Consider the following 26,041-nt stretch of genomic DNA (forward strand, 5'->3'; position numbering starts at 1 on the left):
GGGCCACGCTTCCCAGCCGGCAGTTGCTGGGTGTGAGTGACAGCCTCAGTGGTCACCGGCCAGCGGTCTGGAGACCCTTGTCCTGTCTGACGTCCTGGGTTCTCAATGGCTTCTGCCCTGTTGGCCACTGCCTCAACCGCATCTGTTGGGTCGGGCACCTGATTGCAGGAGACACAGCCTCGGCGGCTTAAGCACATGGAGGTTTACTGAAGGACACGGGGCTTCGCATGGATGGGAAGCAGGGCACACGGCACGTGGTGTGTCATGTCTGCCTCATGCCACGGGCTCCCATCAGGTCCAGGACACTGTCCGATGGGCCGGCTCGGGCCAGACACAGGCACAGCAGCCGGGACCCTCGGTGGACCGGTGGAGGGTCCCTGGGCCCAGGAAGGACCCAGCCTTGCACACGGCGCTGGACGCCACCCCAGCTTCAGCGAGCAGCACACCCCGGCCTCTGAGCAGAACAAGTAGGCCGTGGGGATCTTGCACAATCCCGGGTGTGAAAGGCTTACAGGACTGAGATTGCTGCGGAAGCAGAGAGTGGGGGCCTGGGGTCTGCTGTCCCCTCGCCCACTTCTCAAGGAGCAAGAAAGTCCCTGCCAGCCTCTGCTTCGGCCATGCAGGGCTGTGGGGTCCCAGCGGCCTCGCCTGCCCCTCAGCGCCCTGTCACACGTGCATGTCGGCCTCGGTTTTGGCACCACGTGCTCCCGACCCCACCCCCTTCCAGTAACACAGTCTCCCTGTTTCCAGGGTGGTCGACGATGAGATCGAGGCTGACCTTGACGAGGTTTGTATGACCCCCGGACCCACCCGCTCTGTCCCCAGTGGCCCAGGGGCCAGAGGAGCCACCCCTAATCGCTAGGGGTCCCAGGACCTCCTACCTGCAGATTGAAACTAGGGTCACTCCTGCACCTGCAACACCCAGTGCACTGCCCCTGACCCCCTAGCACCGGACCACAGGCTTCTCATCTCCACCCTTCCTGGGCCTCAGTTTCCTCTCTGTAAAATGAAAACGCTGGGTGACGAGATTTCTGAGGTTCCCGACTGCCTGGGGGCCCCAGGGGAGGCCGGACCACCACAAATCCACAGCCAACATGACGGAAGGCCCTTCCACTGTCCCTCGTCCCCAGGGAGAGAGCGAATAGTCCAGGGGGCCACTGTCGAAGTCCTTCTAGAATACTCTGGCTGGACTCTGCTTCTGGATCCCCACTAGTATAGATCAGGAAGGGTGTCCTAGTTGAGGGCTAGAGGAGACGCCTCCATGAGGATCTGCTGACCCTTCCCTCAGACTTGCCATCCCTCGTGGGTCCTCAGTCAAGCCTGCGTGAGACGGCCCGGAGGCGGGGGGAGGCGCCTCCTGGCTCTGACCCACGCCCGTGTGCCCCCTTCCAGAACGACGCCAGTGAGGACGACATTGACGACGGCTTCAGGAGGCTGTTTGCACAGCTGGCAGGCGAGGTGGGTGTGCATGCGGGTTCTGCTCCGCGTCCCTCTGGCCTTAGGGTTCTGGCTGTTTCCTGTCCTCTGTCTCCAGATAGGACTGGGGCTCAAGCCCCTCCCCTGATTTCCACAGAGACATGTGGGGGGACAGAAGGGTCGCAGGTCCCAAGAATGCAGGCGGCTCAGGGCACAGTTCATTCAGGTGTTATCCCTGCCGTCCAGCCCTCTGTCGGCCCAGCCAGTCCAAACACGTGTGGGGGTGACCCTGTCACCTGGCCCCCATCACAGACACCTGTTCCCACTGGTCCGCCACACGTGGGACCTGTCCCCACCCCCAGGGGAAGGGACTGTGGCCCACGGTGGTCTTACCCCTGGGGGTTCGTCCCCTGTTCCTTGTCCACCAACACGTGTGCGTGTGTAGGGCACCAGACCCGCCCTGGGTATCCGGGCCCCAGAGGCAGCACCGCAGGGAGACAGCTGGGCCCTCACCAGCTTTGCCAGGAGCCAGACCCAGGGTTTCAAAGGGGAGGAGGGGGTACCAGGCGGAGGGCTGGGGTGAGAAGGGCATCAAGTGGGGCCACACGGGTGGGTGGGGTGGAGGGTTCTCGACTGTGTCCAGGGGGCCTGTAGTCCTCCTGGAGCAGGTGTGTGGACCACGGGCAGCCTTGGGGAGGAGGGTGTTGGGCACGCCCATCACAGGCCCCGCCCAGTGCACCTGGCATGGGCGGAGCCTCCGGCGTCCTGCAGCCCCGGGCAGTAATCACGCTCTGCTTCGTGTCCACAGGATGCGGAGATCTCAGCCTTCGAGCTGCAGACCATCCTGAGGAGGGTGTTGGCCAAACGTAAGTGACCTGGTGGGCCCCGGCCCCCTCCCCAGCCCCGTGTAAATGCTGCCAGCCGTCACTACCACGGAGGAAAGGGGCAGAGCAGGGTCTATGTGCCCGGGTCAGACAGGGTCAGGGTTCCCAGTTCGAGACCGTTGCTGTGGCTCTTGCTGGGAGCCTGGGCGTGGAGGCCCTCGGGCTCTCTTGCTGCACCTGCAAAGCGGGTGCATCACCACCTAACCCAGGAGCACGGGCAGCGTCCAACAAGGTGCTCTGAGAAGCTGCCTGGCGCAGAACCTGCCCACTGTGTGGTGGCTGCTCGGATGGACAGCTGGTAGGGGGGCTGAGCCGGCCCGGCCGCGGCCTGAACCCCGGATAGCAGAGTCATCAATGAAGTGATGACCCCTCACTAAGCAACCAAGGTGGAAGGACAAACGGACCGTCCGAAACCATGGAATGGTGCACGAAGTGTCTCCCCAGCCTGCATGTCAGGTGCCTCGTGTGACTGGCTTTTCCCGTAGAGACATTGGTTCCCTTGAGCCAATGAGCCCGGCCTGGGACTCGAGGTCTCAGAGGCCGCTGGCGGGCTCCTGGAAGAAGGGGCGAGGCCCAGAGGGGCTGGAGCACCTGTAACGGTGTCCGAGGCAGAAACAGGGCAGGCCAGCCTGGGGACACATTTCCTCCTCTAATTATCACAAGAGCCACAGGGCCCTCAAGGACACAGCTGTCCCTGAGAGGGTCTGTGCGAGGTCAGACCCCCGTGAGCCTGGGCATCGCCATGTCCTGAGCAGCTGCCCTGGTACCGGCAGCGGCGGCCTAACCACACCATAGAAACAAATTCCCACGTGGCCAGAGAGGAGCCTGGGCTGGCCGCCCGGCCACCGCCAGTGTGCAGAGGGCACCAGCCCCGGTCCCTCATAGCCAGTTCCTCCCTGGCAGGCCAGGCACGGACAAGACTGTGTCTGCCCTGGAGGCTGCCAGGCGTGAGTGAGGTCACAGGGCTGCTGAGGCGTGTGGCCAGCAAAGCCTCCTTGTTCCCCCGCAGACGCAGGCGGGAAGAGCCAGGCTGCGCCGGGACTTGGCTTCCCTGCCCCCAGCTGCCCGCCGCCCCCGGCCCCGGCTAGGGAGGGGTCCGTGCCCAGGGGGCTCTGAGGTTACGCTGCAGCCTTTACAAGGACAGGACAAGAGAGGGAGGGATCCCTCATGGAGTTGGGGGGGTGGGGGGACCAGACTCCTCTATTGTGACAAGCGTTCCCTGCAGCCCACCAGCCACAGCCACTCTGGACAGGTTCTGGTCGGCGGGACGTGGGCTCAGTGGCAAATCACAGGCAGATGTCCCTCCTCCCGTCCCCTCCAGCAGCTACCAGCCTGCTGTGGCACTGGAAGGATAGATGAGCGCTTCCTCAGGGGGGATCCTGGGGACAGCACGGCTCTACGGGATGTGACTGTCACTTGTATTTTGTCTTATAGGCCAGGACATCAAGTCAGATGGCTTCAGCATCGAGACCTGCAAGATCATGGTGGACATGCTGGATGTATCCTTCCATGGAGCAGGGCCCAGACAGGGTGTTTGAGACCCCCACCCCAGGGGCTTTGACACTGCACCCTTGCTGGTCAGGGACCCTGAAGGGGAGAAGCCGCAGATGAGGGGGGACAGAGGGCCTCCTCTCGCGGGAGGTGCCCGCTTAGCTGTGCCTGAGCAGCCATAGAAAATACCCCGCAGACCATCCTGTTTCTGACGCATATCTGGTTGTGGGTTTTCTCCATCTGCAGGCACGGGGCCCCACCCACGTGGGCCGCTCCTTCCTGGGCCACGGCCTCCGGGACAAGTCTAGGATTTGGATGGTCTGTGCTGCCCGAAGTTTTCTCTCGTGGGCTCACAGCACCCGCCTTGTGGCTACCCTGCAGAAGCCCTTGGAGACACTGCAGAACTCAGCAGGGGGCTCTGCTGGTCATGTGACAGCTCATTCTCCCCAGGGCCGCCCCCTCCCCCACACCTCCAAGCCAACCAGCAAGGGTCAGGGTCGCCAGAGGCCTCCTTCCGGGCCCTCCGACAGTCCTTAGAGGCAGGCCCGGTCCTGCAGGAGGGCATAAATGCGCTGTGGGAGTCACGCCATCGGGTGGAGGGGACAGGCCAGGTGCCAGGGCGCCCACACAGCCCCATGGCAGAGCTTTCCCTTAACAGAGGGCAGTCAGATGGCAGTGGCAAGCTGGGGCTGAAGGAGTTCTACGTTCTCTGGACAAAGATTCAGAAGTACCAGGTGAGCGTCCCGGGGCCTCTGGGGGCGCAGGGCTGTATCGGGGACATGCAGTGCGCATACAGCCCTTTACGAGGCGGGGAGGGGGGCATCCCAAGGGTGGGGACTTGACCCACAGAACGGGCTGGCCAACAGCTGAAGAGCAAGGATGAGCGCCTGGGTGTGGGGGTGGGGAATTAGGTGAGTCTTCCAAGGCCAGTCAAGGCACAGCTGGAAACACGCTGCGCAAGCTAACTTGCCGCCTGCCTCGCTTTCGGTCATGGTTCTTGTAACTATCTCGCTTGTTCCAGAAAATTTACCGGGAAATCGACGTGGACCGGTCCGGCACCATGAACTCCTATGAGATGCGGAAGGCACTAGAAGAAGCAGGTAACACCTGGGACTATTTCTCCGCTCCGTGCCATCCCTTCCCCGCGTGCTCCGTTCCGGCGTGGGATGCGTGGGCGCGTGCTCCGTCCTTAGGTGGGATGCGTGCTCTGCACGGTCTGGAGGTCGGTGACCATGAGACAAAGCAGGTGCTGGTTCGGTACAGGCACCTCCTTTCCGTTCCCTTGTAAAAAGCTCCCTGGTTAAAATGCTCTGCCTGCCATACCTTCCGGAATCTACGTTTCCTCCGAGAAGCCTGGCAGGGCGAGCGGGCAGAGCCGGTTCTTGGCAGACAGGCTGCCGGCTCCTGCCAGGTGTGGGGCTGACACAAGGGTCTCCGCTGCCCCCTGCTGCCCGGCCTTGGGGACTAGGGCAGGCGGCCACAGCTGCCTTCTGACAGCCGGTGGGCAGAGGGAGGGAGAGACGGGCTCCCCGCCTGTCGGGCACACGATACTGGCAGGGCTGAGTCACGAGTCCTTGGTGCGCCACGGAAGACAGGAAACACGGCCCTGATTTCGGGCAGCCGTGGCCCCTGGGAAATCCTGCGGCTGGGGGAGCGGGACTCCCCGGTGGTTTAGGGCAGATGGTCTCTGCCACGTGCATCCAGGAAGAGTCTAGTCTCCAGGGGGACTGAGAGCCAAACAGACGGGAGAGGAAGCCCGGGCCACAGGAATGGGGATGGGCCCCCAGGATAGGGGTGGGGATAGAACAGGCCACAGGGACAAAGATGGGCCACGGGGACGGGAAAGAGAAGCCTCGCGGCAGCCAGCAGGAACAGATAAGGCCGGGAGAGCGGCTGGAGTCGGGAGCGAGGACGGCCGGCCCCCAGGAGAGCACCAGGGGCCGTGGACAGTGGCGATGTGAGGGCCACATCCATCCGTGGGTCCGTGGCGTAGGCTCTGCCTGCCACGCACACTGAGGCCGCGCCTTTGTCCTCCGCCTTCAGGCTTCAAGCTGCCCTGTCAGCTCCACCAGGTCATCGTCGCGCGCTTTGCGGATGACGAGCTCATCATCGACTTCGATAACTTCGTTCGGTGTCTGGTTCGACTGGAGACGCTGTTCAGTAAGTGGCTGTTTGGGAAAGGGTCCGTCCCAGTTTTGGGGTCCACGCAGGCGAGGCCGCCAGGACGGGGCGTGCACATGCAGTTGACAGTGCAGACCCTTCTCGGGGAGGGACGGAGGGGAGGGCTGCTGACCGAGCGAGCAGGAGTGTGCTGACGCGGCCCTCCTTCCCCCGCAGGAATATTTAAGCAGCTGGACCCTGAGAACACCGGGACCATCGAGCTCAACCTCATTTCTGTAAGTCGGCTGCTCACACTGGGGGACGGAGAGCTGTCACCTGGGGGACAGGGACCTGGGGCTAGTTGGCTTTTTATGGAAAGCTCCACCTTGCAAATTCTGTGGCCCGTGGGAGGCGGGCCTGTGAACAGCTGTGAGGTCCCACCGTGAACTTGACCCTTCCTGACCCCCCTGGTGGACCCTGGGGTCCCAGGAGACACTCCCGGCCCCTCCTCCCACATGCCTTGCCCTGAGCACATGTGGGAAAACGACGAGAGGGAAAAATGAACCGTTGATTCCCACGCACAGGAGACCACTCACGTAACAAAACCCTTCTGTGCGAAATACAAGTGGGCTTGGGGGAAGATCTGTCGTTCTTTCTGGGCAAATTACCTTTTCCTGCCTCCTCCCCATTTAAAACTATGATAAAAAATGCATCCACTTGCCACAGAGATTTCTGAGCTCCTGGTCTGGAGCCCCAGCAAGACACAGAGGACCCGCGGTCCCAGTGGGGAGGGCGTTCAGTCTGTGAGCAGCAAAGTGCAAAATGTTCTCTGGTCATCCGGGTGCCAGAACATTCTCCCCTCCAGGAAGAAGGGCACGCCTTCCGTGTCATGCGCTCATGTTTGCTGTCGGGGGAACTGAGCTTGGAGCAGCGTAGGCTAGCGAGGGCTGGTGCCACATGGGAATGACAAAGTCCCATGTTCCGGCCAGAAGCATGACAAGGGGACGGGTGTAAGGGACTGGGGACTCCTTTCCTGGAACCCTGGGGGAAGGTAGAATGAAGTATCAGTGCACCTGCTAGCATGTGTCATAAAGGAACTTCAGCCACTGAAAATACATTTTAGTTGTACAAATGCTTCTAGAACTGCAGGGGCCAGAAGTATCCTGCCCCGAGGCCCCAGTCTATAGAGCAACAGCACAGCCCTGGCTGCACGATGCCCCACGGGCAGCTTTGCAGAAGCCAAGGGCCCAGGTCCCAGACCGACCGGAGCAGAGTCTGAGCCTGAGCCCGCACTTGACCCCAACACAGACCGAGGCTGAAAGCACTGCCTTCAGGGACAGCCGCGTCCCAAACTAATAATGTCTGCCCTACCTTGGGGGGGGGGGCAGGAACGCCAGTCACGCGGTCCATGCTGTCTCATGGACGACGGGCTTCGAGCCAGGTCGTCAGGCCACCTGGGCCGGGCCGGGCTCTGTGCACGATCCCCCTCTGCTCCGGGTGGGCCTGCGGACTGCGTGCTCCCCTCAGGGTCTCTGAGCTGACCGCTGCCTTCCTCCTCACAGTGGCTCTGCTTTTCGGTCCTTTGAAGTCGTCACTGATCTGCCTGAAGACAGTCAACCGAGGACGAAGCCTCCACAGAGAAACTTATCTGGACCTTGAAATTCTGGCAACATTTACTTAACCAATGATTGGAGCTGAAAATAAAGATGCTTTCTGAGATGGCGGAACCTTCCGAGTTCCCATTTCACAGTAAAATCCCTGTGTATCCTGATGTTACATGCAAGTCAGTCCCTTACTCCTGGGAGAGCTCGGAGGGAACCTTAAATCTGTAAAAGTTTTCCGGTTTACTTTTACACACTTCCTTGTTTATACAGTATTCAGTCTGGGAGATGCGGGGGTATTTTTAACAGCTGAATAAACACGCAGTCACTCTCCAGGGACACGAGGGCCTTGCCGAGAACATTTGAAGAGAATTCAGGTTTAAAAATGCAGCTGTGGCATCTGCCAGACAGCAGCGCGCATTCCTGGAGTGAACGGAAAACAGGAAGCAGCGGAGTGACAGGTGGGGCCGTGGCTACACGAGCACCGGGTTCTGTGTAAATCCGCCTGCTGACCCGTGCGTCTCAACCCAAACCCCGATGTCCGGCCACAGAAGATGAAGCCACGCGGCTCTCGGGCCGCTAACGGAAGTGCGCACACGAGCAGGTGCCTGGTTTCCGAGCCGATGAGGGAAAGGACAAGGTGCCGTTTGGGGCCCAGTGGTCGCAGCGCGTGTGCGGGGAGCGCTGGCGCCCTGCCTCGCCCTGGGGAGACACCAGCCGCGTTACACACCCACCGCCTCGTTGCCTTAATTCCCGCCAAATGTGCTGTTAATAAAGAGTGACCCAAGCGCGCGGCGTGCGTGCCGTCCTTCCACGGGGCCCCGCGGCGGGCTGCGCGCGTCCCCGTGTCCGCCGTTCTAGCTCCAACAAGGTGACCCCTCACCTCCCCTCTTGCGAGGAAAAGGCGGCTTGTCTACCCTCCTTTCTCCGGAGCCACACAGCCTCTTCATCCGATTCAGAGGTTCTCAAGTGGCCGCGAAGTAGGTGTGGTGCTCCCCTGCCGCCTTGGCTCTCTGCCGCGGAGGCCCAGGCGGGTCCCTCGGGGGTGGGGACGAGAGGCCGACAGGACAGGCATGTGAGTCACAGGCCTGCGGAAGAGGTGTGTGACGGGCTGGCACGGGAGGTGTGGGACAGGACGGGACAGCAGGTGCAGCTCCCAGCGCGGCCCGAAGAGGCGGCGCACATGGGGAGGGGAGGGGAGGCGCGGTCCCAGGTGGCGGAGGGCCGCAAACCCCGTCTGTGCTGGGGGCTCTGCCCGCGCCTCCCCTGCAGGGCCACCCCGCCTCCCCACCTGCCTCGCTCTACAGCTCATTCAGTCACAGCAGAGGGAACGACAGAGGCACAAAACCGCGAAGGGCTGTGCTCCGCTTGGCTGGGCCCATGGAGAACAGGACGGCTGGGAGGAATGACAGAACCCGGGTCCCAGGGAGAAGGGCGAAGGTACCGCAAACGCCGTCCGCCTTCTGACCTGGGGGGGAAGGGGTCCCAGCCCGAGGCCCCGGCTGTGCGGTGAGCGTAGTGCACGTGCTGGGCCCACACGCCGGGGGCACACAGCTCCGGGCAGCTCTTTGCGCGCAGGTGTCCCGGCTCCCGGGACAAGCCCTGGAGCCCTCCTCCCAGGGCCAGCAGCACCTCTCCCCTCCCCTCTCCTCTCCTCTCCTCCCAACCCTTCGGCCAGGGTCCTGCCCCTCGTGTAACCTGTCCTGTGACCACCGCATCCCTCCTGGCCCAGACCTATGAAGGAGGACTGGTGGGATCTTCTGGATTTTCTGTCCCTTTGACGCGGTGGCCTCTGCCCTCTGCCCCTCCTCCACGTGCACCCCCCCCCCCCGTGAAAAGCCCCTCTTAGGGCCCACCGCCCAGCTGCCCTGCTCCCTCTTCTGCAAAAATCTAAACTGAGGCTGTGAAGACGCCTCACAGGGTCACCGTGTCAGACCCAGGGTCCCTCCCGTGGTGGCCATGCACCCACAGCACGACAGCCACCACAGCCAGATTGGAACCGTCTGCTCTGCTCCCCCCACCCCAAACCCAGACCCCAGATCCTTCTCTGTACCTGCAAATGTTCCCAGGCGGATCTCGGATAAGAAGTAAATAAGTAAACACCAAAAGAGAACAAAAACACATCGTAGGTTTAGGACGGAGGCCACAACGATGACCACGGTTCACTGGCCCCTGCTTGCACAGGCCACACTGGGGAGGGCACAGCCAGGTCAGGGCAGGGTCACGGTGTCCACCGTCAGGAACCACCAGACCAGGCATCACACTAGCTTCCTGTTGCTTTAGCAGCTTAAAATCACTCGTCCTGGGCGCAGGCTCAGTCGGTGATGTCGGGTCATGAGCCTGAGCCCCACGCTGGGTGTGGAGATCACTTAAAACTGTCCTGTAGCAGGGTTCCCCCGCTCACCCCGTGGGAGGGGCCACAACCCTGCGGCTCCAGGACCGGCGCCCCCCCACCCCCCGTCGTCGCAGCCGGGCTCAGCGGCAGCCCAGGCAGCCACCCTGTCCAAGGTCAGTGACCTACACTGTCCCTCACCTCAGCGCCTGCCGGAGGTTCACCCCATACCCACTCCTCTCACAGCTCTGGGAGCTAGGGGGTCCGAGGCCAGGGTGCAGGACCCTTCGTGCAGTGCGTGCGGCCACCCCCGTGGAGAGGGGAGGGCCCTGATCCTTCCCTCCTCTGAGGACGCGAATGCCTGGGGGTGGGGGCGGGGGCTCGACCTGGTGACCTCACATGAGCCGCCCTCCTGAACCCCACCAGGCCGGGGTGGGGGGCAGCAGCAGGGGTGTCCTCTGGGGTCCAGCCCTCGAGGTCACCTTCTCCGTTACCCTGCAGGGTGCGGTGGGGTGCTCTTCCCCCCCTTTCCTGCTGGCACAGAGCTACTCACGAACGTGCTGGGAACACGGGCGGCCAGTCGTGCCCGTGTGGCTCCTGCTTAGTGACCTGCTGCACAAGCTGTGGGCTCCAGAACAACTCACGAGCTGGGTAATGTGTTACAAACAACACAGACTCTGTCTACCTAAGTTTTTGTCCAACAAATTCGTGCAGACGCCACGACGACACAAGGCCCTTCCTCTTGCAGAGACTCAGGGATGGGGCCACCCACTGTCCCCACAACACAAGGCCCTTCCTCTCGCAGAGGCTTGGGACAGGGCCACCCACTGTCCCCACCACGAGACTCTCCTGCAGAGGCTTGGGGACGGAGCCACCCACTGTCCCCGTGGCTCCCGGTCAGGACCACCGCAGAACCCCCAATGTCAAAGCCCAGCTCTCTGTAAGATCGCTCCTCACATGTGGCCACGTGGCTGGGAAAGAAACCGCAACTCTCCCAATGGCCTGGGAGCTTCGACAAGGCTTTTAATGACAAAAAAGCGAAAACCAGTAAAAAGCTTGGATTCAAAAAGTTTAATTTCATTACAATTGTTTTTAAGGTCAGCTATGATCTTGACAAATTTCATGGGTAAGTATATAGCAAGTCTCCAATTTCCAGAATACAAAAAACAATAAATATAGATTCAAACTCCCCCTAAAAACCAGATGCTACATCTAGTGAGCTGTGCCGCAGCTCAGGGCCAGTGCTTTTCACATGCGTGACCCCGAAGATGCTACAAACTCCTACCACGAAGGACCGCCCACACCTGCCCACTCGTGGTTCTGCAGGGACGGCCCCTCTGTCCCCACGGCTCTGGTCCTTCCCGGTGAGGCAGGTGCAAGGGACACGCTGACAAATACCGAGCCAGCGGGACACAGAGCCCACAGAGAAGCCCTACTTCTGTCTTGAGCCAAAAGGGACGTCACTGTCCGTCTGTCCTCTGCTCTGTGGCACACGCTTCCCCGGCACAGAACAGCCAGCTCATCACGCCGAGCGTCCCATTCGGAGAGCCAACTCCAATCCTTCATCTCCCTCCAGAACATTCCACGTTGCTTTCAAGTGACGTTGTCAGCAAAGTCTTGTGAAATGTTTGCCAAAAACAACCACGTCACTTCTTACTCATAAGAGAATAATTCTTCAGAAACGAAAACTGCAGTTTCAGGCCAAGCTCCTCTGTCTGGGCTTAATCCTCGGGTACAGCTGCAAGAGAGCGGAGAACCCATTTTCATGCCGGGGAGACACAACCTCCAGGACGTGGGGCTGGTATCACAGAAAGGAAGGAAGAAAAGGACTCTCTGCCACATGAGACACCAGCGCCGCCCAGGACACCAGATTCACATTTAGCAACTCCCCCGCCAAGTCACGGGGGGGGGCGCAGAGCACCAGCCTCACCCACGTGGCCTGCGGCTTCCCGAGGGGATGGGAGAGGCTGGGGTCTCCTTTAGCCTCACTCACCACGGCCCCAACTCCACGACAGGATACTGTGAGCGACGGAACGCCGCGGACCACAAGTCTACCGATTTCAGGGAGGACAAGTGGAGGTTTTGTCTGGGGGTTTTCGTGACTGTGTTTTCCAGAACAAGAGCTGGGGAGGAGAAGAGGAGGCCCGCGGCCCCGAGGCCAAGAGCCAGTCCAACCAGCAACCCAGCTGGCGCAGCAAACCAGCTCTCGGCCGCCGCCCCCCGCCTCTGCCTCCTGCACAAAGGGAAGAAAACCTTCACTGAAGGACAGCGGAGTCAGACTTGCAGCCAAAACTGAAACGGGATCCATATCACACACAAGACTGTTTTTCTGAGGAAACAACTGACCAATACAATTTTCTAGACTCAAACTTGAACCACTGATTAAAAACTCAGCATTTCTGGGGCGCCTGGGTGGCTTAGTCGGTTAAGCGTCCGACTTTCGCTTGGGTCATGATCTCGCGGTTCGTGGGTTCGAGCCCCGCGTCGGGCTCTGTGCTGACTGCCAGCTCGGAGCCTGGAGCCTGTTTCAGTCTGTGACTCCCTCTCTCTCTGACCCTCCCCTGCTCGCGCTGTTTCTCTCTTTCTCTCCTAGAAATAAATAAAACATTAAAAAAAAATTTAAAAAAAAAAAAAAAAAACTCAGCATTTCTGTGATTTCCATTTTTTTTTTTTTTTAACTCAAAGAAAACCAAGAGACGTTACTTGGAGGCCACTTTTACCCTGGAGAGACCTCCAGAGGCTGGGAGGAACACGACCATCTCCGACCACGAGCACCTTCCAGGGCCCGAGCACCCAGGCTGGTGGCCTTTGGGGCAGGGGTGCCACCCGTTCAGGAGTCACAGGACGTCTTAGACAATCACAACGCAAGATTCAAACAAGTAATTAATTCTAAGAGGTTTTCAGAAGCAGGAAACTACAAAAGGTCAAACTTATTTGCCGCTCAGGGTCGGCAGGGAGGCGGCAGCAGGGACTCGATCTGGACGGAACTCTGGTCTGGTTGCTGGAAAGCTCATTTAAAGGGCTCCACGGGGGGTACCTGGGGGGACTAAGTCGGTTGGGCATCTGACTTTGGCTCAGGTCATGATTTCACGATTCATGGGTTCGAGCCCCGCGTCGGACTCTGTGCTGACAGCTCAGAGCCTGGAGCCTGCTTCTGATTCTGTGTCTCCCTCTCTCTCTGACCCTCCCCTGCTCCTGCTGTCTCTCTCTCTCTCTCAGAAATAAATTTTAAAAATTAAAAAAAGAAAATTTTTAATAAATAAATAAAGGGCTCCATGGCCAGGGCACCTGGGAGGCTCAGGTCATGACCTCACCATTAGGGAGTTCGAGCTCCACATCGGGCTCTGTGCTGACAGCTCAGAGCCTGAAGCCTACTTTGGATCTTGTGACTTCCTGTCTCTCTGCCCCTCCCCTGCTCATGCTCTGTGTCTCAAAAAAAGGAAAACCATAAAAATCTAAAACAATAAAGGGCTCCAAGGCCGAGTTTACTTTAACTTTCAACAGTCCTCTGTAATTTACACCAGGATCACATGCGTGATTACGGTCCAGGCCTGAAGGTTTACTTAATGACACTGTGACCAGGGGGCAGCAGTCAGGATCCACATGGTCATCCACATGGGACGTGAGACAGAGGCACGGCCAAGAAGGGTTGGAATCCAGGCAGCTAGCTCCCAACACCAGGGTCGCTCGGCAGAGTGACACTGGGGCAGCGCTCACACGCACAGCCCCGGCTCCGTGTCACTCAGACTGCGTGGCTCCGACGTGATGAAAAACCTGTAGAAACCTGTCCCCCTTGCTGCCCATCAGACGCCCCACAGTCTCAGGAGGTGGTGCCCTCCGGTCCCTCTGGCCTCACCCAGGTCACCCTGGCAGCATGCAGGGGTGGAGGGGGCCGCCGTGGGAGCCACGCTGCTGCCCGTCCCCTCCATGGCCAGGCTCTTCTACCTTCACACTCTGTCCTCGCCCTCCGTTACCCCTCCTGCCCCAGCACCCGGCTCCAGTCCAAGGTGCCCACCCCGGGCCAGCCCCGCATCCCACGAGGAGCACAGGACCTCTCAGGGCACGGGACCCGGACCTCAGAGGCTCGCAACGTGGAGAGTGTGGCTCAATGCTCAAACCCGCCACCGCCCCAACGGGAAGGATTGCCGCACAGGCGCACTTACCCCCAGCAAGTTGCGCGGCACGTAGCCTTCCCGGTCCTGCAGGCGCGCCCACCACCACTCGGTCTCCTCCTCGTCCTCCCGGCGCAGCACCGCCATGCAGTCACCCTCCCGCAGGGGCAGCTCGTCACTGTGCTGAGGCTCGTAGTCCCACAGTGCGTACAGGACCCCTCTGTTCATGATGCCCATCTTCTCCTGCACTCCTGAAACCGCGAGAGAGTAGGTCAGGGCCCGATGCCTGACAGACACCATCCCCAGCTCACCCTCCCCAGGCCCGGAACCTCCCTTCCCTGGGACCCCGTTGGCCGGGTCTCAGGAGAGGCCCCTTGGGGTCACACGCAGGGGCAGGGCCGCGGCGCGCTCGGGGGCACGTGCACAAAGGCCGCGCTCACCCTGCCTACAGGGCTGCCCTGTGCCTGACAGCCAGGTCTGTGGAGGACACACGGATGCCTTCCCAGGCGCTAAAATCACTTGGCAAACCACACCCCAACGACTGCGGGCAAACTGAGGCAGCGAGGCCCGTGCGGGACGGGGCAAGCACGCACCATAGAGGAACTGCGAGCACTGCGTGTAGCCCTCCTCCATCTCCTCGCACTTGTCGGCCGCGGTCTGCATGTCGCTGTAGGTGGTGGCAAACACGGCGGCTCCGGACTCCACCAGGAACTTACACACCTGCACGTTGTTGCAGGAGGCGGCGCAGTGCAGCGGTGTCCTGCGGGGACACGCGGCAAACGGGGCTGGGGTGCCTTCCATGCACACGACCCCAGAGGGGTCGGTGCTCTGGGCCTTTCTCCCAGACCCACTTACATGCGTTTTCAAAAATCAGTTAAACGTGGGGCGCCTGGGGGCCTCAGTTGGTCGAGTGTCTGACTCTTGATTTCAGCTCACGTCATGATCTCGTGGTTCATGGGATCAAGCCCCATGTCGGGCTCTGTGCTGACCGCGTGGAGCCTGCTTGGGAGCCTCTCTCCCCCTGTGCCCCTCCCTCCCTCTTGCATTCCCTCTCTCAAATAAAAACAGTATCAGCTACACACAGACATGTGAACACACAAACACTGATGGCCACAAAGGAACACGTTGTGTGTGGGCCACGCTGGGTGCGTGTGGGGTGGTGCGGAGGGCGGGGGGAATTAAGGACATAAGCGAAGGATGGGAGACTCGTGAAATAACCTACAACAGGGTCAGATGTGCCCAGGTCCGTGTTCTGGAACACCTGCCTAGTTAGTGCCAAACTCCACACCCGGCTGCACCGGACTGGAGGGCACGGCCGCCTTCGCGTTGTAGGCCTGCACTCGAAACACGGGACTTTATGTGTTCCTTTATTGTCACCGCTTCCGAAGAAATTAGGCTGCATGTGGAAAACTACCTTTACTAAACAGCTTTTAAAATCCAAATTGAATTTTAATTGTGAAAAAAACAAAAGCCCTGGTTAGTTCAATGCAGACCAGATCAGGGAGTTATGGACACCCTACGGAGAGCCCCTCCAGCACCTTGGATCTTTGCAGTGTGCATTAGGTGACCCAGACTAATGAAGGAGGAAGAGGACCCAGTGCCACGGCCCAGCTCAGACGTGGACTGGAAAATGCAGACGTGGCGCCGAAGTGCATCACCGTCTCCTCCCTCCCCTCTCTTCAGGCCTCCTGAGGTCACAGTCTCCAGAAACAACGTATTCCCATCCCGCAGCCCCGGACACAATCGCTCACAGTGTGCTACTACTACATAATTTGTTAAGTGTGTCATTTTAAAAATGAAGAATTATATAAAAACTCCTAATAAAAGGGAAACAAAGACACTATGACACATTAAGAATTTGTTTTGGGAGTGGCCAGCTGACTCAGAGGAACATGCGACTCTTGATCTCAGGTCGTGAGGTCGAGCCCCACATTGGGAATAGAGATTACTTAAAAAATTTGTTCTGCTTACGTTGTAAAGTTAAATCAAAGAATGAGGCTGAAACATATATGCATACGTAAGCTTGAAGGGAATATACTTAAAACTCGTGGTGTTGACCTCTGCCTCATGGGGTACGGATGGTTTGTTTATCTCATGTCCCTTTTTCACACATCTTCCACAGGCATACACGGTGCTTTTACATATGTAATTTTTAAACACTGCAACTGAAATGCTCTGTAACAAACAGCTGGGGAACGAGCTAGGTGACGAACAAGAGGGAGAGTGACCCCACAAGAGGACACGGCAGTGTGGGGCTGCTTGTTTGTGTGTGCGCGCGCACGCGCATGTGTGTGCCCGTGACCTACACCTGTGCCCAGGTCCCCATGTCCTTGTACAGCCACTTACCACGTTAACAGAAAAATAGGCTATAAAAATATCCACATGAAGATCTTAGTGTGACTTCAGCTTTTTAAAAACCCTGTACAGGGGCGCCTGGGTGGCTTAGTCGGTTAAGCGTCCGACTTTCGCTTAGGTCATGATCTCGCAGTTCGTGGGTTCGGGCCCCGCGTCAGGCTCTGTGCTGACTGCCAGCTTGGAGCCTGGAGACCATTTCAGAGTCTGTATCTCCCTCTTTCTCTGACCCTCCCCTGCTCACGCTGTCTCTCTCTCTCTCTAGAAATAAATAAAAATATTAAAAATAAATAAAGGAAAACCCTGTACAGAAAAAAACAAAGTCTTCCAGAAAAGTACATATTGCAAATTAAAACTTTCATTTTCCAAAAAAAAGAAGAACTTTTCTCTGTTCTATGAGCGCTACCAGGACCGACGGCCCCTCATCAGGACCTGAGCGTCGCTGTGTGACACGATCTGCTACCGTATGACGGACACTCATCACCTACAATAGTGCCTCCTGGGCTCTACCCACGTAAACCACTTCACAAAATGCTCAGTGAAATTTGGAGTCCATGGTCACGTGTATTTGGGAAGGGCTACAAACTAGGACCCCCTCGTGCAGACGTGCAGTGGACATCAGTACATGACAGAGGTTTCGGGGTGAAGGGACCTTGCTTCAATCAGCATCTCTCAAATCATTCAGGTCTGCTAGCTGCAGGCGGCTCTGTGACACTTCTCACTTTTATTACTTAAGTACTAAACTTCAACACTCCGTGTGCCCAGAATGGGAACGAGAGGGGAGTCTGGCCACAAGTGGCAGGCAGAAGCACACACTCATGGCCCGTGCAGGAACACCTGCAGCTGGGGCGGGGTCAGTGAGGACCTTACCATCCGTCGCTGTCTGCGGCATTTACATTCACACCGAACTGCACCAGGAACTTCACGATTTCGGTGTGGCCCGCGCACACGGCATTGTGAAGGGCAGTGATGCCCTCATCGTTGGGCAGGCTTGGGTCTTCAACCTGCGTCATCGAGAAGGGTGACTATCACTCACCATTCAGATCACTGTCAGCCAGCTCTCCCGGGTCAAGAGAAGAGAAACAGCCTCTGGTGGTTATTTTTTCCCCATCATAATTAAAACCTCCAGGGGCCAAGAAAACTCTACCAAGAGTGAGTCTGGAAGCGAGGCCGGCGGGAGAGCAGCAGTAAGCAGGCGCTCGCTATAAAAAGGCTCTTACCCAGGAAGAGGGGCCAGAGACTCCACCCTCACAGTCACTGAGGTTTACTTACCTTCCGACTCCCCACCACAAATTAGTGTCTAAGGACAAGGTGCCATTTACCATGGAAAACAGGTCAACTAAAAATATTTTCAATAGCAGGCTTCTGAGAAGTAGGGACACACCTGCAATTTAACCCCGCGCAATCTGGTTCCACGCAGGCTCGGCTGTACACCCTGCACAGTCTGGTCCGGCCTCGTGAGGGCACGGCTGTACAAGAGGGTGACAACCTCCCGGAAAAACGACTCCGGAGGGACCCAAATCTCATGTCACACCTTCCACCGGCCCAGCCTGTCCCGGGGTGTGCTCACAGCCCCTCATCCACACCTCACCGCCGCCCCCACGGGTTAAAGATGCACTTCCTCTATAGCAGCCCTCGGATTAGAGACCGGAAACAGGACACAAGGTCGTTATCATCAAACCATACCTCATAGATAATCCTCTGCACAAGGTCAAACTCCCCCTCCAGAGAGGAGTCCAGGAGCAGTGCGAGGGGGTTGAACTTCACCCTCATGCTGTGGGCGATCCTGTCTGAGCCAGTTTTACGCAGGTTCGTCCTTTTGCCCTGCAGCAGACAGGAGCGAAGTTAGGACCCTGGGCTCAGCACAGAGACGAGGGAAGAGGGGATCGGGGGGGGTGCAAGGGGCTTTACAAACATACACTTGGCACATTTTAGGGATGCGTAACATTTCCAGGCACGGATGTAAATCATAACACACAGCTTAATGACCATGGCCAAATAACAGAGTGCGAAGAACTGAACTGTGTCACGTGTGGGTGACACAGGACACCACAGCCAGAGCGGAGGATGTGACGCGTGATGGTGCGCTGGCCGCTCTGCTGCTGGGCTGAGCACTGGTCTTTGGGTTCCCCATCTAATGGGTGCAGCAAACCCCACAGACAGGCAGGAGCACAGCCCACAGTTCTCCAGGCCGACACGTAATGACCATTCACCGACTCCTCACGAGAACCCATTATCCCGCTTTACAGATCAGGAAACGAGGCACACGGCCAGTGAACATCAGGGCTGGAAGGATCTGGCTTCTTCACTTCCCTCCCTTTCAACCATTTTGTAACAACAAACGGCTGCTTCAGGGCAGGGGACGCAGAATTAAGAAAATAATAAACACGATCTTAGATACACACAGAGGAAACCTTCCAGTCTTAAAATGCCACCACTGCGGTCTACGCAAAGTCTGACTATGCTCCAACTATACCAGTAAGCTACTCAGGCCTTCGATTGTTAATAAGCCAGACTTAAAATACGGAAAATCCACCAAGACTCACTCTAAGAGCCCACAGTGAGTGCCTGGCACACCCAGCCAAGCATTCAGCAGAGGCACGCCATGCTAGAGAGCTGGTGAGGAGGAGACAGTGCTGGAGAACTGGAGGGGGAGGAGACAGGTGGCCTGTACTCCACTCCACAAATGCTCAAGGACGAAGATGTTGTTTCTTGGAAAAGGCAGTGTAACCCCACCCCCCCCCCCACAGCGGTGCAGAGGGCCCCCGTGCCCACTTGCAAACAAGCACAGGTGCTCCAGTGTCACTGGAACCCAAGCAAGGAGATGGCTCCCCCAGGACAAGGGTAACAGATGTTAGAGAGAAAGGCATGACACGGTCACAAGCCGCGGTCTCTCCATCCCTGAGAGGACGAATCATTTTGACTTGATGACCAAGGGGTGTGGGGGAAGGGGAGGGGCAGCAAAAGCAGATGTGAACCATCTACATTAGTTGGGGGAAACTGCATACTGGGACGGGCGGGGCAGAGTGGGCTCAAGGTCAACCTTGACTCAAACCTTTTCCCCTAGAATCCAATGTTTGCGTATAAATCTTTTTAACAAAATCCAAATGTCTACAGTAACCAGTAGTTAGAACAATTCTGGATAATCATTATCCTTGATGACCAGGACATCTCACAGGTGGCTCATATGCACAAAGTGCTAAAAAAATCCCTACAATAGGCTATTCTGCTTTTTTTTTATTTTTAGAATGTATGAGAGGAGCAAGAGCAGAGAGAGAGAAGCAGAGACACAAAGAGAAGCAGAGAGAGAGGGAGGAAGAGAATCCTAAGTAGGCTCCGAGCTGTCAGCACAGTTGAACTGGGAGATCGTGACCTGAGCCGAAGCCAAGAGTCGGATGCTGAACCCAGGGAGCCCCCCCCATGCCCCTCACTATTCTGTTTCTAAATAGGTTTTAAAAACCCATAGTTTGGCACCTATAGTAACAAAATGACTCCAATTACACTCCGAAAAGGTCACTTTATCTATGGGCCTCTCACCTACCTCCATGTTACACAACAAACCTTCGAACCAGGGAGGAACATTCAGAAGGGGTGGCGTGTTAAGACGTGCCCAAGTCAAAACCCACGAAGTCTCAGAGCAGCTGAATGGTGCACTCAAGGGCACCTGCGGGGTTCCCAGGCTCTGCAGGGATTTTTGGACTCCATGGAGGGGAGGAAGAGGCTTCAGAAGGTGCCCAGCTATTCCTGCCCCAGTTCGTGCAGGGCCCATCCCAGTCTGTCCGGGGCGGTGGGGGGGGGGGAGGAGGTGGGGACGGCGCGCAGTTCCACATACAGGTTCAGGAAAGCTACACTCCACTACTACAGAAAGACGTCTGAAGCCGCAGCCTCGCAGGGACGAGAGGCTGCTCGACTCTGCGGAGCCAACCGCGTGATGACGTGTCAGAGCCACGTCTTTCCATTCCCAGCCTCACGCAGCTTCCATAACGGGACCAAATGCAGGTGAGGAAGAAACGAGTGTGGTTTGTATTCCAAAAAACCCAACTCTGATTCTCAACAGAGAAAAGGGCTCTTCCTAAAATAAAGGTGTTCTTGGGGCACCTGGGTGGCTTAGTCGGTTGGGCATCTGACTTCGGCTCAGGTCATGATCTCACTGTTGTGAGTTTGAGCCCCGCGTCAGGCTCTGTGCTGATGGCTCAGAGCCCGGAGCCTGCTTCGGATGCTGTGTCTCCCTCCCTGCCCCTCCCCAACTCACACTGTTTCTCTCAAAAACAAACAAACAAAAATTATAAAAAGTAAAGATGTTCTTCATTCTGAATATACTTAATTTGTAAGACACTTACAAGACGCGCTGCATGCTAAGAGGCTGGGAAATAAAAGGTGAGCCGCAGACGTTTGCCACCCTGGGCAAAAAAGGCCCCAGCCCCCAGCGGTGGTTCACGGAGCTCTGACAGGTGGAAGACTGTGACAAGGTGGGGGCACCCGAAATGACCAGGTGACACCACACTACTTACGGGAGGGAGAGAGACCTGCCCCGTGATCTCAGGGGGACGCAGGCTGCCAGCGTCGTCTCCGGGCCCCTCGGGCTCCCCGGATGGGTAGGGTGGGGGCGGGTACGGAGGGTACTCCTCCAGGTACACCTCCAGTGGGTGCGGAGCCTCAGCGCTAGGGTCCTCCGCGCAGCTGTGGAAACGCAGGCTGCTGTCTGGGACTCCTTCGGGCACACAGTCGGGGCCCGGGGAAGGGACTGGCGTGTCACTGCTCTCTGAGCCGGCGCCCCCCACTTCCTCTGGGGACACTGGTTCGGGGGCCACAGAGACCGCCTCCTTCTCTGGCTCCACGTGCAAGTACGGGTTCTGGATTTCTCCTGGGCCCTCCGAGTCGGCAGCCCCCGGAGTCGGCTTAGACGGATACGAGGGGACAGAGATGGTCTCCATGGCAGCAATGGTGGTCCTCTGGTACAAGAGCTTCTGGATATTCGGCCCATTTGGCCCCTCTGGCTCTGTGATGGAGCTCCGCTTCTTTAGTGGCCGTGGGGCGTTAGACAGTTTCTTCCGCAGGGCTTCCAAGTCAGCGTCGCTCTGGTTCCGGTAGGGGTTGGACAGGAATGGCAATAATTTGGTGGGGCTGAGCGGTCGAGGAATTCGTTCGTTCTCATGGTTCTCATGCACTGGTGCCCCAGGCTCCGGCTCTGGCTCAGGACTGCCGGGCTCAGCCGGGCTGCCGGAGTACACGTTCTCGGGCTGCTGCTGGCTCTGCGCGGCGGCCAGCACGGGCTTGCCGTAGACTGAGGGGAGAACGGGAACAGAGCCCTGGTTAGCATTTGGTAAAACCCAGCTAACAATAACTATAGCGTCTTTTAATGTTCCAGTCGCCACCCAGGACCGTTCAACACGACTGATTTTTACACCCAACCAAGGCTGAAGCGAGGCTTCGTCTCCAGCGTGGTAAATGTCTGATGGGAGGAAAGCCCTCACTGAGTAGCGTTTTATGTGCCGGCAGAGATGCCGTCCTTGCAGCTCTAAGCCATCACCCACTGTCGCGTACAAACTTAAAATCAAAATACGAAAACAGAGTAAAGCAATGGAGACTGGTAATACTCTCCCGTGTGCACATCAGAAGGAAGCCTACACTGCCCTCCCTCAGACTTTTCAAAGGTAAACCCACGTGGGAAATCGTATTTGGCTTCCCAAGTTCTCAAGAACCACTTCTATTTGCTGAAACTAGTCCCCTTATCATTCTGACTAGATCTACGCTTTCCAATTCCCAACCCCCTGTGTCTGCGGGCCTCTCTAATGACAAGAGCCTGCTGCAGCACGTGCGGGAATCCTCTGCTTCGGATCGCTTTTGGGCCACATCGAGCCACACTTAACAGGCTCATTTCGTGACTGGAAAGCCAATTTCATTCCATTACCACAGGGTGAACTTTATTCTAGTTTTATAAACTAATGGCTCTTAGAACTCAGCAGATTACCAGATCGTAGATCTTTTTATGTTTTTATATTTAACTAGCAGCTGTGTGCTCATTAGAACAACTTCAAATATAGTAAGGAGCGTCATTTCAAAAAGCACGCAGGGGCAGCTGTGCAGGCCGCCTCGCACAAGGCCACGAAGTCTGACCTGCAGCCAGGATGCGGCCCGGTGCGCTGTGCCCGCCTGGCTCACGAGCCTCTGGGGAGCAGGGAATAAGGGCATGCAGTCACCACCTCACAAAGGCTGTATCTGCCGTGGGTTCTAGTTGTCCACCACCTCTGACCCCCCCCAGCACCTACTGCGGGGCTGACGTTTGGCAGGAATCTTTTTAAACTCCCGATTAAAATCTGAACTCTGAGAACAAAGCCACATTGCCGTGGACTGAGAGAGGACCGCTCTGGGGAGGACCTGATCACGCCCCCGCGCCCGGAAACCCGGTCCAGCAGCTCACCGCTCGAGAAGTGCGGGCCTCTGGAATGGGTCTTGGTCAGCGCGCTCTGCACCGCCTGCTGGAAGTTCTTCCCGGGCGCCTGGTGCTGCGTGTACATGGAGTATATGGAGCTCGCGGCCACGGTCTGGGGCTTCCTGAAGGGCGGAGGAGGGGCATCCTTGGAAGGCTGTGGAGTGAAGGGCCGCACAGCAGCCGCAGGCGGACTTTCCTGCTTACAAGCTGGAGCGAGGGCCGGGCCCTGGCCAGCGGAAGACGCGCCGGGCGACAACAGGCCCCTCTGCTGTCCTGAGGTTTTCGGTTTATTTCCCACTGATCCGAGCACTGCGGCTGACTGCTGAGGGCTTCCATCTGGCTTAACGTCTGGTGGTGACGGATTAGTTTGCCCAAAATAAGGCAAATTAATCTGTTTTGGTTTTGATGGAACGGGAGGCGGTACTTTTGCCACATTTTTATTTGCAGCCTGTAACACACACACGCACAAATCAGTTAAAACATATATAAATGGGCACACAGAATGTTCTAGACTTGCAGCCTGCAACACGTGCACATGCAAAACCAGTTAAGACACGGTCTGAATGGGTGCACGGGATGTTCTAGACCACCTCACTTCGCCACTGTGAGTTATACTAAAAACACTAGCTCTGTTTTTTGTTTTTTTTTTTAATTTTTTTAAAAATGTTTTTTATTTCTGAGAGAGAGAGAGAGAGAGAGAGAGACAGTGTGAGCAGGGGAGGGTCAGAAAGAGAGAGATACAGAATCTGAAGCAGGCTCCAGGCTCTGAGCTAGCTGTCAGCACGGAGCCCGACGCGGGGCTCAAACCCACAAACTGTGAGATCGTGACCTGAGCCAAAGTTGGATGCTTAACCTACTGAGCCACCCAGGCGCCCCACTAGCTCTGTTTTTAAATCACCAGAAGTTTTAAATCTCTGAACTTAACCACATTGAATAAGGAAGTTCAGGAATGCAATACCACCCCTGCCCCCAAGCGATTCCGCCTTGCTGCCACTTCCAATGTAGGAAGCCCTGGGTGCCCACAGAAACCTTAACTGCAACCCCACATATCCAGACCGCCCCCATACTGGAAAGCCCCATGCTCCTGAGGAGGGACACAGGGCAGCCGTGGCGCTACAAGCACTCCTGCCTCGGCGCATGCCATGAGTGGCCGTCGGGGGCCGTGGGCTAACACACCAGGTTCCCCACCAGATCATCACGGACAGAACCCCGGCTCCCAATTCGGAAGAAACAAGGTAACTGAGGCACATGATATGATGCTCTTCGATGCACCCATGGTTTTTTAGAGGATCACAAGAAACAGGAGCCGGCCACAGGCAAAGCAGCCACTCTCCAACATGGCGTGAGACCACAGATCTACCTAAGCTGCAGAATTTACAATCGCTGAGTTCTGTTCCATTTTCTAATCCTGCAGATACACTCTGGTTTGCTGTCCTGCTCTCCCTCACACGCTACGCTCTCTTCCGAGGAGCGGGATGGGTCACGCAGCGGCTGTTAACCCTGAGCTTCCCTTACACACCTGAGCATCCCGCAAGATGTCCTCGCTGCTCTGGTTTTTCCTCAGGGCCCCACAGGGGGCCGGGCCGGCTGACTGGTCCACTGAATCCAACATGGAAAAGGGGCGAACTTTCTTCTCCTTCTCTCTCAGGGGAACCTCTCCATCATCCACTGGAAATAGGGGGGAAAAAAAAAATCACATGGATATTCAAGTCTGTTTATCATACAACTTCTTTTTCACATTAAGTTTCTCTCTCTTCAATATCTCTGAAACTCTGTACCCACTAAATGCTTTATTTTTAATCGGATTTAAAGAATAACCCAGATGCTCTCGTGCTGGTACTTTAGTCCCCAGGCAAATGAAGTGCTCAGGAAGTAAATACTATCCCCAGTGTCAACACATGGGAAAACTAGAGACCAGAGAGCTGCAAGAACATGCATGACCCCACCTTGTCCCCACCCTGGTCCCCACCTTGGTCCGGGGCCCGCCCAGAGCTGGCAGGTGCAGGCCCAGAGGGCTGGCTCGCAGTGACGTCTGCACTTGGGGGGCTCCAGTCAGGGCCGAGGGGATGGATTTTAGAGCCTAGAATACAGAAAAGCATCCCCGGGTAAGCCGGCACTGTCAAGACACTCAGTTCTAACGGCTCCATTGCCGCAGGGAAGTGTAATCTCTAAAAACAGCTTCAAGGGGCACCTGGGTGGCTGAGTCAGTTAAGTGTCCAACTTCGGCTTAGGTCATGATCTTGCAGTCCCTAAGTTTGAGCCCCACATCGGGCTATGTGCTGACAGCTCAGAGCCTGGAGCCTGCTTGGGATTCTGTGTCTCCCTCTCTCTCTCTGCCCCTCCCCTGCTCACTCATTCTCTCTCTCTCTCAAAAATAAACATTACAAAAAACTTAAGAAATAATAATAACAAAAACAGCTTCATATATCAGACTTACAACAATCCCACTAAACTTACTTAGAAAAGTAACTTTATATTTCAAAATTAAACTTAAACTATTTAAAATTAATCACAGCAAGCAAAAAATCTGCTGGGAACAGTGAGGACACACTACACATCAATGGTAAGAAACGAAATGGTCGGGGCGCCTGGGTGGCTTAGTCGGTTAAGCGTACGACTTTCGCTTAGGTCATGATCTCGCGGTTCGTGGGTTCGAGCCCTGCGTCGGGCTCTGTGCTGACTGCCAGCTCAGAGCCTGGAGCCTGTTTCAGTCTGTGACTCCCTCTCTCTCTGACCCTCCCCTGCTCACGCTGTGTCTCTCTCTCTCTCCTAGAAATAAATAAATAAAACAAAACAAAACAAAAAAAGAAACGAAATGGTCACCATTTCACTGAGAGAACGAACTCGGCAGCCCCAGGGCTCGGGGAGACAAAAAGGCAGAGCTATGGACAGATCGGCGCCCTCAGATGTTCTCTACACAGACCTGAAGCGTCAAGGCTTTGTCCCCATAGAAGCAAAACAAAAGGAGCTCTTTCTACTATAGTAACACCCACACTGGGCAGCCCTAACGATTCACGCTGGTGATTACGGCAAAACAATAGTGATTGTGAGGCTGGCGGTCCCCTGCAAGTGACAGCGGTCAGACCACACTGGCTGCTCCCTTCTTGCAGGGAGGGGTTTGATGAGAAGGTCTAGAAGGGACGTTTTCACCCTGCTTTTCCTACAGCCCTCCCTTCATCTGCTCCTCCGGCCGTGACACTCTGGCCTGCACCTCCGCACGCACCTGAGGACTGCCCCGAACGCCAACATCACTGGCACAGGGAGCCTGTTTCGTTCACTGTAAGCTTCCAGTACGTTTAACTTTTCTGCTACAGATTGCT

The 26,041-nt window shown here is 57.1% G+C and overlaps 2 protein-coding genes across 4 annotated transcripts in view; one reads left to right on the forward strand and one right to left on the reverse strand.

Annotated features, from left to right (window-relative positions):
* CAPN2 (calpain 2) overlaps positions 1–8,282 on the forward strand; it is a 37,297-nt gene extending 29,015 nt beyond the window's left edge. The window contains exons 13-21 of the mRNA XM_039235845.1: positions 751–787; positions 1,393–1,458; positions 2,225–2,282; positions 3,735–3,799; positions 4,457–4,525; positions 4,813–4,891; positions 5,835–5,951; positions 6,129–6,187; positions 7,454–8,282. Coding sequence (XP_039091776.1) covers positions 751–787; positions 1,393–1,458; positions 2,225–2,282; positions 3,735–3,799; positions 4,457–4,525; positions 4,813–4,891; positions 5,835–5,951; positions 6,129–6,187; positions 7,454–7,477 — 574 coding nt within the window. The 3' untranslated portion in view covers positions 7,478–8,282. The remainder of the gene's footprint in view (positions 1–750; positions 788–1,392; positions 1,459–2,224; positions 2,283–3,734; positions 3,800–4,456; positions 4,526–4,812; positions 4,892–5,834; positions 5,952–6,128; positions 6,188–7,453) is intronic.
* A 2,598-nt stretch (positions 8,283–10,880) lies between these two features.
* Positions 10,881–26,041, reverse strand: part of TP53BP2 (tumor protein p53 binding protein 2) — a 54,373-nt gene continuing 39,212 nt past the window's right edge. For all 3 annotated transcript variants that reach the window (XM_039235805.1, XM_039235802.1, XM_039235803.1), the window contains 9 exons: positions 24,691–24,801; positions 24,241–24,389; positions 22,710–23,169; positions 20,800–21,572; positions 17,975–18,112; positions 17,159–17,292; positions 14,530–14,696; positions 13,988–14,187; positions 10,881–11,562 (listed from right to left, as the gene is read on the reverse strand). In XM_039235805.1, the coding sequence (XP_039091736.1) occupies positions 11,521–11,562; positions 13,988–14,187; positions 14,530–14,696; positions 17,159–17,292; positions 17,975–18,112; positions 20,800–21,572; positions 22,710–23,169; positions 24,241–24,389; positions 24,691–24,801 (2,174 nt within the window). In that variant the 3' untranslated portion in view covers positions 10,881–11,520. The remainder of the gene's footprint in view (positions 11,563–13,987; positions 14,188–14,529; positions 14,697–17,158; positions 17,293–17,974; positions 18,113–20,799; positions 21,573–22,709; positions 23,170–24,240; positions 24,390–24,690; positions 24,802–26,041) is intronic.

This window comes from Hyaena hyaena, unplaced genomic scaffold (assembly GCF_003009895.1).
Source record: "Hyaena hyaena isolate Hyena2069 unplaced genomic scaffold, ASM300989v1 scaffold_103, whole genome shotgun sequence".
Taxonomy (NCBI): domain Eukaryota; kingdom Metazoa; phylum Chordata; class Mammalia; order Carnivora; family Hyaenidae; genus Hyaena; species Hyaena hyaena.